Here is a 12,613-nt window from a genome sequence, read left to right as displayed (position 1 = left end):
TTTGGTTTCCTCCCTCCATCCCTCACTCCCCAAAATTATTCCTGAGATGACCATGACTTCTATGCCGCTAGAATCAATGGTTACTTTTCTGTCTTCCACTTGATCTTTCAACAGTATTGCACAGCGCTGACTGCTCTTTCTTTCTTTCAATATGGGCTTCCTCTCAGATCGTGTGATTCCATACTTCCACTTACTCCCTACCCTTTTCTGGCTTCTCCTCCGCTGCTTACACGCCTCAGGGTTTGTCCTGAAAACCCTTCTCTTCTTTGGCTACATTCTTTCCCTACCAATTCATCTATTTTTGTGGCTTTAAATACCAATTTTATGCATGTGACTTCCTGAAATGTTTTTCTATCCCAGCCATGCAGCCTAAACTGTAGAGTTTTGTATATAATGAGTGTCTAATTGGCATCTCAAACTTAACATATCATAAATAACTCTTGACTTTCCCCCTCAAACTTATTCATGGCTTCCTTCTTTTCGTTGGTGAAGTATCTATTCAAATATTTTCAGAGGGGAACTTTTCACGTTATTTAAAATTATATGTCTCCTACTTCTGTGGCCTTATCTGACCTCTCTTCCCTAATCAGAGTAGTTGCAATCCCTTTGGATCCAGTTCCTTTAAGTCCAGTTCCTTGAATCTTGTTCCTTTGAATCAAAATCTAAACGCAGGAAACTGTAGACATGGGAAAGAAAGAAGGTCCATGTCTTGAGTTGCAGTCATACTATTACCATTTAACTTATCCCAAAAGACCTATGCATTTCTCTAATTCTTTACTCAGTATATTTCCTCTCTTTTGAAATTACTCCCCACTTTTTTTTATTCCCTTGTCTGGCTGGCTAACTCTTCTTTGACCTTTGCAGTTCGACTTATGTTATCTTTTTTGGAGAATCTTCCCTGGCCACCACCCAATCCCAATCTGAATTGGAAGCCCCTACTCAGTATCCCATAATTTCACACTATATTACAATTTGTTGATTTCCTTGTCTCTCTGTGACTAGACACTTAATGTTTTTAGAGGAGAGATGACCAATAGATCTGGTTAAATATTTTTCCCCAACATTTAGCACAGTGGCATAGTTCAGATATTCAATGAATACTTTGAATATATGAGTGTTTGTGTAACCCATATATTTGCATTGTAGGGTTAGAAACCAACCTATCTCCTATTATCTAAGAATAATTTATGCCCAAATCCAATCTCTGTAGGAAAATAGAACTATCTATAAGATTTGAAGGAAAAAGGATTAGAGGGGTGCATAGGAGAAGGCACCTCTGCCTCCTTGTGAGGTATGTTTGTTCTGCACTAGTTCCAAACTCAGTGAAAAGTTAAGCCCTAATTTGGTGCCCACAGCCCACATTCACTCAAAGCAAACACTGTGATTTCAGGAGGCTTTGCTAAAGCAGTAGAGATGCCCCAGAGGCCATTCTTCTCCAAATAAATTATTCTTCTCTCTTGCTACCCTTTTCTCTCCATGTCCATCTCTTCTCCTGAAACAGATCAAAATCCTTCTTCATCTCTTATGAAAGACAACATGCCATTTCCCTGAAGTCAGAATATTGGATAACAACCAAGTCCTCATTTGGGGATGGTGGAATGCTTGACTCCAAGAATTTATCAAGATTTTTATTTCCAATAACGACTATTCCCTTTCTAAGAATTTGGAATGTAGGGACATAAGTCACAAATAAAATGATTTCACATATGTTAGCAGAATGTAAAGGAGAAGGGTAGCATGAAAAGAGATGTGGTTCTCCCTACCTGGGCTTAGTTTCTCATGCTAGGATATGGATGTCACCCTGAGGAATAGACAGTTTTGTAGTTTAAGGCAACTGGAATACCTGAGGATTTCTGTAAAATCAATTTCAAACCCTACTTTTGGAGTATGATCTGAAGAGAATTAGGGCCCTCAGTTCTTCAGTAGTTTTTTGCATCTATTTTTGAGAGACCAAAAGCAGAGTACTTCGCCATCCCAAGCCAGAAGTTTTGCAGCATCTCTAAAAGGAAAATTAAAGATACATTTGCTAGTTCCTGAAGAAAGGTGTAGAGTGAGCTAATTACTTTTGTTCCTGTTGTTTTTGTTTTTGCTCCCTTCCCTCCCACCCTTGAATTTGAATAAACAGTGATCAAGAAGGATTTCACACGATCCCCAAATGCATAGCTCAGAGCATGAATTTAGTAAATACATGTGCTTGGGAAGTCTAATTCCAAACTTCTCTTCACAGCAAGTGAGAAACAGATGGCAGTGGTGTGCAAGGAGTCTCCAAAGCAGTACCTCCAACCTTTCAAGGACAAACTAGAGGAGTTCTTCCAGAAAGGTAGGAAGCCCTGAAACATCCTTCATTCCACAATTTTTCTTTGGGACCTCCTTCCCCATGCATCCTGGCTGACCACTGACAGGTTCATTGATTCCATGAGTCCATCTTCCCATGGTGGTTACACACTCAATGTATATGGAGTTGTCCTATAATTTTCATATCATCTTTCAAATCTGTTTTCATGTTGTAAATTTTAATATTACTTTTGTTTTTCTAAACTTGGGAAGGAGAATTTATCTTTGTCTCTTCATGGAACCCAAGAGGATCCTTACAACATATTAACTGACAAATGATATCCATGCCAAGTATATTCAGTCAGACATTTCAGATTCACAGTCACCCTGGTCAGGTGGATAGTGATTATCTTCCTGGTTTTATGAGTGTAGCAATTTGGGAATTTGTATTGTAAATTTTCCACTACTTTTCAGGAAAGAACATTGGGCCAGGTGAATGTCACATTCAATCATTTGACACCCATCAGCCCTTCAGGGTTGGTAGATGGGAGTGATATGCACAAAACCCAGTACTTACTTAGAAAGCTTATCAAGTTGTGCTTCTTCCTCCATGATTTTGGCAGGAATAGGGGATTTTTGTTGATTGTTGTTAGTGAATGTGGAAGTTTAATGCATTTTGGATACTTCTTATTCTATCAAATTCAGCTTAAGATGTGAAACAAAAATAAGTGTGGAGCATAACTTCCAGTAAGCCCCAGGAACGTAATATACAGCATGGTTACTATAGTTAATACTACTTTATTATATATTTGAAAGTTGCTGAGTAGATCTTAATAGTTCTCATCGCCAGAAAAAAAATTATAACTGTGGAGTAATGGGGTAAAGTCTTATTATGATGATCATTTCACAATATATACATATATTGAATCATTATGTTGTACACCTGAAACTAATATAATGTTATATGCCAATTACATTTCAATAAGGAAAAAAAAAATAAGTGTGGTGCAATAAGAGGGAGCTTTTGTATCTGCTAGAAAGCCAGAGGAAATGCATGTAGGGACATTTGGGGAAATGTTCTTGTTTCTATTTGTTAATAAGGTCACATGATAGCACACCATCAAGAAAGACTATTACAGGGTGAATCCATACCATATGGACAGACCACCTTGGAGGTTGGCAGGGAAACTCAGTCCATGATTCAGAAGAACTCCATTTCCGCTGCTCCCTTCGTGCAGATATCGCTTCCCCTCCTCCTGGGTGAGAGCGTGTTTGTGCTGAAGTGGACATCGGAGCTCTCCCTGGGACACTGCTGAACCTCAGATTGATGGAAGTAATGTTTTCAGGCAAAGTGCCATGAGAGCAAGCAGTGACACTAACACTTATGTGTCCTGTGACTTATCAAAGTGAATGTATTGCTTTATGACTATGTAAATGTAACCTCAAGGGACTGAAGAAAAGCATGAAATACTTCCCTTTGCTGACCCCCAATTAAGAATTTCTGCTTTTGACATGTATAAACTTCACTTGAAAGGAGGCTCATGTGTACTTAGATTCCATTTTTATTTTTAATTGCTATTATCCAATAACTGGCATATTCTGCAATATTTGTATCTGGGTATTATCTGCCTGTGTGCTATAGTGGCCTTACTTTTTCTCCTTAAGCCAGCTTGACTCTTAAAATTTAAATAGTGAGTTTTATTTTTATTTTTTGTTAGAAAAAGATAAATATGAAAATATTTGGACCCTTGAATATCTTCTTTGGTGCCTTGGGAAAGGAATTTGCAAATTCCTTTTGGGGTTCTGTGTTAGTATCTTTCCTACTAGGTTTCTCAAGAAACATCTGGCCTGTTCCGAGAGGAAACTGACTTGAGGCAAAGTGGGCCTTATGTCAGAGAGGTAAGGATATGGTTACAGAATGGTGTTCTAAGAAAACCTTAGTAAAGTGGTTCTCAAACCTGGCTGCGCACCTGGGGGAAGTTTTTTAAATGTTGACATGCAGGCCAAACTCTGGACCTACCAGCAGCATCTCTAGGGGTCGGGCCAGGCCTCAGGATTTTTCTCTCTCTCCACCACTCCTGCCCCAATGATTCCAGTGTGCAGCCCAGGGTGAAAACCACTACTGTCTAGCTAGATTATTCAGAGTTCGCTCTCCATTAGGGATTGCGATAAATTCTGGGAATATTGAGATGAATCACACTTCTTGCTGTCTCCCAAGGACTGCCTTGTTGGGGAAAGATCTAATTGAATAAAGGAGTCAGCTCTTCTCTAACCAACATAGTTAAGGGGATATGGGAAGGACATTAAGAATAACCGCAAGTCATAGTTAAAACAAAATCAGCCAAAACAAAGCACAAAAAGATTCTAAAGGAAAACTACCATCCTATAAAGAATTTTAAAATATATAAGTAAATACTTCTCGAATCTTAAACATGTCTAGTATTTTGTGATAAAAAGAGCCACTATTGAAACAACCTGTTACTGTTATCTCATTACTTAATTGAGTTGGTCAAAATCAATGTAGAATTGTACTGTCCAATACAAATAGCAGGCTCTAGCCAGACACAGCTGTTGAGCAGTGGAAATGAGGCTAATCCAATTTAAGATGTGTGTAAGGCTAAAACACATAGCAGATTTTGAAGAGTTGGTGCAAAAATAAACACATTTCATTTCTGATTCTTGTGTTGGTGATATGATAAAATTATAATATTTTAAATACATTGGGTTAAAAACATAAAATGCTAGTATTAATTTACCTATTCCTTTTAGTTTTTAAGCATGGCCATCAAAAACTTAAAATTCTATATGTGGCTCATATTATATTTCTATTGGAAAGTGCTAGTCCAGAAGACATAGTCCCTTGACCTTTCTCATCTTATTCCTTCACTCTCCTCTTCACTGTTTTATTCTACCTTCTTCAGTGTGAATCCTAGTTTGTGGGAATGCAGTTTTATAAGCTAGTCCATCCCCACTTTTGCTCTGGGTCGAGCCATTGTGTGGCTTTCAGGTGAGGTGCTTAACTGAAAAATATGCCAGCATGCACTTCACCTGACTACTCCTCTGTGATTCAGGAGTGAGTGGGGCTTGACCAAATTGTAGGATATACAAGTGGAATTTTTTTTTTTTTGCTTCTATGAAGTTCTAATTAATAGTCCCTTTTCTTATGTTGATATTTCACTGATTCATAGAAAATATAGGATTTTCCATGCATAATAATTATGCATTATTCACCCTGAATAATAAAATTTTAATGGCAGTTATCATAAAGTTTAAGTATAGTATATCATCTAATATGCCATTCATTGTAAGAAACATTATGACAAGTATTACTAAGAAAGAAAAATTTCTGGAAGTTAAACCTCGATGTGTCATAGATTGTATGATTTATTGTAATATCATAAGTGCTAAAATATGAAACTTTTGTCAGTTTTGAAGTTTATGTAATGTGGTTAATTAGACATATAGAATTAGAGAGGATAGATGCCTAACACAACTAGAATAGCTAAGTCAGGGAAGACTTTCAGCAATGTCAATGATAGCTAAGCTAACATTTGGTGAGTGCTTCTGTATGTCAGTCACTATAGGAGATCTTTCCTATTAGTTGTCATGGCAATTCTCTGAAGTAAACACTGTTATCTTCCAATTGTACAAATGAATAAATTGAGGATGAGGAATTCTCAGCCAACAAATTCTGAAGAGTATTCCAGGCAGAGGAAAACATTGCAAATCTCAGGATGAAAGACATGACATGTTTGATGAATGGCAATTGACTTGGTGTTTTTAGATCACAGGGCACATGGGAAGAACACAAGACCAAAAGGGAGAGGAGAGTCACAATATGAGTGCGAACTTTATCTTACAAGCAACAGAGAGCCTTTGAAAAATAGTATCTGTGGGGGTATCATGGTTACCTTTGTTTTGTTTTGGTATGTGAGATCATGTTGCTTTTTTGTTGTTAAAAATACATAAGTGCAATAAAGGGAGAAACCAAGATGGCAGCATAGGTAAACACTTGAACTGCTGCCTCACACAACAATTTCAAAACTACAACTAAATTGAGACATCATTCAGAACCACAGGGAGGCTGGCTGAGTGGAAATTCTACAGCTAGTAGGAAAGAGAAAAGCACACTGAGAGTCACAGGAGCTGTGGAAGGCAGAGGTGTGGAGGGGTGTGCGCACACACACAGTGAGGGCTGGCAACTGAGTACCAGGCTAGCTTTCTCAATCGGAAGGGAGACTAAAGCTCCCAACTGCTCTGAACTCTAGTTCCAAGCAAGACACTGGGGACCCAGACTCATACAGGGAGAAAATGGACTGTCTGGCAGCAGGTGAAACTCAAGGGCAGCTTTCTCTCAGAGGTGCTTGCAACAATTACTGTGGTATACTGAGAAGCAGAGGCCTCTCAAGGCAGGACTGACAGGAAGCCATTGCTGTTTGCTCGATCCTGAGATCCCGCCTCATGAAGCCATTGCTGTTTACTCCTCCCTAAGACTCCACCCAATCCAAGCTGTGTGCAGATGTTTTTGCATAGGAATGGCCTGATCCTTTGAATTCTAAACTTACCTAACAAACTGTGGCTGAGTCAATGAGACCCAGAACATCCAAAAGAAGGCTCAAGGCCCCACAGCAGTTTGCATTGCTTCACAGCTGGGCCTCATCTGGGTACCTCCAAAACCCAAACAAAGAAGAGGAATCTGTATATCTCCCAGTAGCTCCTGCTGGGTGGCCTCAGGCAGACGCTAAATTAGCACCTTCTTAAAGATCCAAGAACCAGTGTACCCAGGGGTCAGAGTGGGACCATCCAGATTACAACTCCTCATAAGGGAGACACTCAGGGAGCTGACTCAGTGAGCACCAGACCCCCACTGAAGCAAATCTTGTCTCATAAGAGTGTCTCCAGCACAGAAGTTCTCCCACCATAGACACAGCTGATCCTCAAAGCCAAGTCACCTAGAGGTCAATTCCTCCCAGTGATACCAACAACAGTCAAGGCTTAACTACAACAAGACTGTGCACACAGCACACAAAGGGGTGCACTAAGAGTGTCCACCTCAGGTAACTGGGGAGGCTGAGCCACTGGGCCCTATAGGACACCTACCACTCAAAGCTACTCTATCAACTCAGGGAAGCAGCCAAAATGAGGTGACAAAGAGATCACAAATGAAAGAAATTGAGGAAAGCAAACAACTGGATATAGAGTTCAAAACCACAGTTATAAGGTTTTTCAAGAATTTCCTAGAAAAAGCTGATAAATTTAGTGAGACCCTCGAGGATATGAAAAAAGACCAACTAGAAATTAAGCATACACTGGCTGAAATAACGAATAATATACAGAGATCTAATAGACTAGAGAATCACAAGAATCAAGTTAAAGACTTAAAATACAAAGAAGCAAAAAACACCCAACCAGAAAAGCAAAAAGAATCCAAAAATATGAAGATAGTGTAAGGAGCCTCTGGGACAACTTCAAGTGTACCAATATCCAAATTATGGGTGTGCCAGAAGAAGAGAGCAAGTTACTGAAAACCTATTTGAAGAAATAATGACAAAAAACTTCCCCCACCTAGTAAAAGAAATAGACTTATAAGTCCAGGAAGCTCACAGAACCCCAAACAAAAGGAATCCAAAGAGGACCACACCAAGGCACATCATAATTAAAATGCCAAGAGCAAAAGACAAAGAGAGAATATTAAAAGCAGCAAGAGCAAAGCAGGTAGTTACCTATAAAGGAGCACCTATACGATTGTCAGCTGATTTCTCAACAGAAACTATGCAGGCCAGAAGGGAGTGGCAAGAAATATTCAAAGTGATGAATAGTAAGAACCTAGAACCAAGATCACACTACCTAGCAAAGCTATCATTCAGAATTGAAGGTCAGATAAAAAGCTTCATAGATTAGGAGAAACCAAGATGGCGGCATAGGGTAGACACCCGAATGCAGCCTACCACAACAAATTTGAATTTAGAACTGAAAAACAGGGGAGGCATTGCCCTGAAGCGCCAGACTTCTAGCTGAGAGGAGGCTCTGCCATCTGGGAAGGAGAGAGAAGGCACGCTGAACCTCAGGAACTGTGAAGGTACGGAGAACTGTGTGCGCAAAAAGGCGCTGGCTTAATCCCAGTGCGGAGAGGAAGGGCCGGACCGAGATTGCTGCTGGCTTACTCCCTGCATGCAGAGAGGGCGGGCCGGGCTGAGTTCGCTACTGGCTTACTCCTGGCGCGCGGAGAGGGCGAACAGCTAACACGGCTGGCTTTCTTGTCCGAGAGGAAAACAGAATCACCCTATTGCTCTGATAAATGGCCCCAGACAGGGAAAGGCCAGACTGTCAGGCAGCGGGCTGAGATCTCCTGGAGGTGTGTGAAGCCAGAGGCCATTACTGCGGGACTTGGGGAGGAGCCGAAGGGAAAACAAAGTTTGTCTGCACCAGCCCGAGACTCCGCCCTACCTGTGGCTGAGCACAGAAGCTCTCCCAGAGGCTGGCTTTCCCTAAGGAGGGACTTGCAGGAATCCAAAGCTTGTCTGCACCTTTACCAAAGAGGTGCGCGCGCCTGCAACCAATCTTCCAAAACTCTCCAGGAACAGGACTTTTCTAAGGCGAGACTGACAGGGAACCAAAGATTGTCTGCGCCACCCCGAGACCCCGCCCTATTCAAGCAGAGTATGGAAACCCTCCTAGCTGAGACACTGCTGATCCTCACAGCCAATTGGCTTGGAGATCAACGCTTCCCAGTGATACCAACAATAAGCAAGGCTTAACAACAAGACTGCACACACAGCCTACAAAGGGCTACACCAAGACTGTCCACCACAGGTAACTGGGAAGGCTGTGCTACTGGGCTCTACCAGAACACCTAGCACACAAAGCTATTCCACCAAATCAGGGAAACAACTAAAATGCAGACAAGAAGAAGGACACAAAGGAAGGAGATGGAGGAAAAGAAAAGGTTGGACATTGAGTTCAAAACTACAGTTATAAGGTTATTCAACAATATCCTTAAAAAGGCCGATAAAATAAATGAGACCTATGAGGATACGAAAAGGGAGCAACGAGAAATAATAAGGGATCAACAAGAAATGAAGAAAATATTGTCTGAAATAAAAAATACCAAGTCCTAAAAACAGACTGGAAGATCGCAAGAATCAAGACAAAGATTTAGAACACAAAGAGCCAGAGGACACTCCTCTGCAGAAGGGAGAAGATAAGAGAATCCAGAAAGTTGAAGATAGTGTAAGAAACCTCTGGGACAATTTCAAGCGAACCAACATCAGAATTATGGGGATTCCAGAAGAGAGAGAGCAAGATACTGAAAGAGTACTAGAAGAAATAGTGACAGAAAACTTCCCCCACCTGGGGAAAGAAATAGACTTACAAGTCCAGGAAGCCCGCAGAACCCCAAACAAAAGGAATCCAAGGAGGACCCACCAAGACATATCATAATTAAAATTCCAAGAGCAAAAGACAAAGAGAGAATATTAAAAGCAGCAAGAGAAAAGCAGGTAGTGACCTATAAAGGAGCACCCATACGATTGTCAGCTGATTTCTCAACAGAAACCATGCAGGCCAGACGGGAATGGCAAGAAATATTCAAGGTGATGAATAGCAAGAACCTACAGCCAAAAATAATCTACCCAGCAAAGCTATCACTCAGAATCAAAGGACAGATAAAGAGCTTCACAAATAAAAAAAAAGCTAAAAGAGTTCATCACCACCAAACCAGAATTATATGAATTGCTGAAGGAGGTTATTTAGGAAGAGGAAGAAGATAAAGATAAAAATTATGATCAACAAATTCATAGCTATCAACAAGTGAATCTAAAAACCAAGGGAATTAAAAAATCTGATGAACAATATTAACTGGTGAATATAATAGAATCAGAGGTATGGAAGGGGAGTGGACTGACGATTCTCAGGGAAAAGGGGAGTGGGGGTGCGGGAAGAGACTGAACAAAAACTGCGCACCTATGGATGAGGACAATGGGGGATGGGGAAAGGACAGAGGGTGGGGTGGGAACCTGGTGAAGGGGAGCAATTGAGGGAGGGAAGAGGATCACATTTGTAATAATCTGAACAATAAAGATTTATTTTAAAAAAAAAAAGCTTCATAGATTAGAAAAAGCTGAGTTCATTGCTGCCAAACCAGTATTATATGAAATGCTGAAAGGTATTCTGTAAGAAGAGGAGAAAGAAGAAAAAGGTAAAGATAAAAATTATGAACAATAAATACATATCTATCAACAAGTGAATCAAAAGTCAAGTGAATAAAAAATCTGATGAACAGAATAAACTGGTGAATATAGTAGAATCAGGGACATAGAAAGGGAATGGACTGGCAATTCTTGGGGGGGAAAGAGGTGTGGAGGGTGTGGAAGAGACTGGACAAAAATTGTACACATATGGATGAGGACAGTGGGGGTGTTAAGAGCAGAGGGTGGAGTGGGAACCGGGTAGAGGAGAGATATGGGGAGAAAAAAAAGAGGAACAATTGTAATAATCTGAACAATAAAGATTTTTTTTTTAAGTGAATAGTAAAAAAAAAAGTGCAATATAAGGAATACTTGGGATGGTAAAAGACTAGAAGCCAGTCCATCAAGCTCTTCTGAATAGTAGTCTAGGAAAATGATGGTTAAAACTTGAGCAAAAGCAATCACAGTAAGAATGAGAAAGGAAGGGACATTTATAAAGCTTTTAGTAGTTATAGGACTAGATAACTCATTGGCAATACAAAAACTTCCAGAAAAAAAGTGGTGGGAGAAAAGGATAATTCCTTCTTCTTGCCTGAATAACTGGCTGGATACTGATGAGAAGGACCAGATTTGGGATGGGAAAGAGTGCCATAAATGTGGGCATCTTGATTTCATATACAGATGAGACACAGAGGTAGAGATATTAGACTCATGGGAGTGCACTGAGTGAAACTTCAGAGGGTAGCAGGCATGAATGAGATAGCACAAAGAATGCATGTAGAATAAGAAGTTCCTCAAGAGTATCTGAGCATAGGATGGGATATAATAACTATAATTGAGAAAAGATACTTCTATACTTTCATAATATTTGGAAATTTGGCAGGAAGTGGCTACTTTTCTATTTAAGGGTCTTATCACTCATGAAGTCTTAAGCAATTGCATTCTTTATGCCTGAGAAGTCGCATACAGACATTGTGACTCAGTTGATTCATGGTCAGACTAACTTTTACATGAGTTGCAATTCAGTTCTAACAATCATGATGATTTAATTTTTCTTCTGTAAATCATATCCTGTTTCCTCACACAAGTGGGAACGATGTGTTTATCCTATGTCTTTTATCATCATTCCCTACTTAAAATGCCCTTAAATAGTATTATTTGACGAATCTTGGGTACTTGTTGTTAATAATTTCATTTCCTGCGCAGAACCGAAAGCAGTTTTAATGGCACCACTTTTCAAGAGATGCAATCTCAACAGCATCTGAGCCCTATTCCTTATAGGGTTTTTCTTTTCCACAGTAGGCTCTTGTTGACCCCAGTTTACAGCTCAGCGCAGAGGAGCTCTGTGCAGGCATTATGTGAGCGCATGTTTTCCCACCCTCAGATCAAACATGCTCATAATGATATGGCCTTCCAAAATGTGATGCTCACATTAAATGTCCCCATAAACGTGGCAGGGATCCTGTAATTGAAAGAAGGCGCAGAGCAACTGATTAGGTCCGAGGTATAGATCTTGTAGGTGGTCTTTTCATGCTGTTAAATTGGTCATTTGTATTTATGGCTTTGGCAGGGAGGGCTGAAACCTAAACTGGTGCTAATACCAGCCCTCTCCTACACTTGGCCTTATCTCAGTCTCCATTAATTTTATGTGGCATCCATGAATGGATCCAAATCAAAACGAATTTGAATGAGCCATGCTTGTCCCAGTTAATCAAACTATCCTGTAAGATTCTTTGACCATCTGAGATTAGAGATATTCCAAATGTCAAGAAACTATTTTCTAGTAAGAAGTAAATAAATTTACAGAACTAAAAACAAATAAAACAAGAACTCTGATTTCCCACATTGAATGCAAAAAGAATGGCCAAAGCCAGTTTGGCTCAGTGGTAGAGCATCGGTCTGCGGACTGAAAGGTCCCAGGTTCGATTCTGGTCAGGGGCATGTACGTTGGTTGCGGGCACATCCCCGGTACGGGGTGTGCAAGAGGCAGCTGGTCGATGTTTCTCTCGTCGATGTTTCTAGCTCTCTTTCTCTCTCCCTTCCACTCTGTAAAAAATCAATAAAATATATTAAAAAAAAGAAAAAAAGAAAAAAGAATGGCCTCAATAGCCAAATACTCCATGAAAGCTGACACTAGGCCTATGTGTCCTACA

General features: G+C 40.2%; 1 protein-coding gene across 2 annotated transcripts in view; it reads left to right on the top strand.

Moving 5' to 3' along the window:
- Window positions 1-12,613, top strand: part of FMN1 (formin 1) — a 373,318-nt gene that overhangs the window by 268,188 nt on the left and 92,517 nt on the right. For both annotated transcript variants that reach the window (XM_036446920.2, XM_036446936.2), the window contains one exon: window positions 2,228-2,320. In XM_036446920.2, coding sequence (XP_036302813.1) covers window positions 2,228-2,320 — 93 coding nt within the window. The remainder of the gene's footprint in view (window positions 1-2,227; window positions 2,321-12,613) is intronic.

The sequence above is a fragment of the Pipistrellus kuhlii genome, unplaced genomic scaffold, assembly GCF_014108245.1.
Source record: "Pipistrellus kuhlii isolate mPipKuh1 unplaced genomic scaffold, mPipKuh1.p scaffold_m20_p_1, whole genome shotgun sequence".
Taxonomy (NCBI): Eukaryota; Metazoa; Chordata; class Mammalia; order Chiroptera; family Vespertilionidae; genus Pipistrellus; species Pipistrellus kuhlii.
The sequence above is the reverse complement of the archived record's forward strand: the minus strand, read 5'-3'. Positions and strand labels throughout refer to the sequence as shown.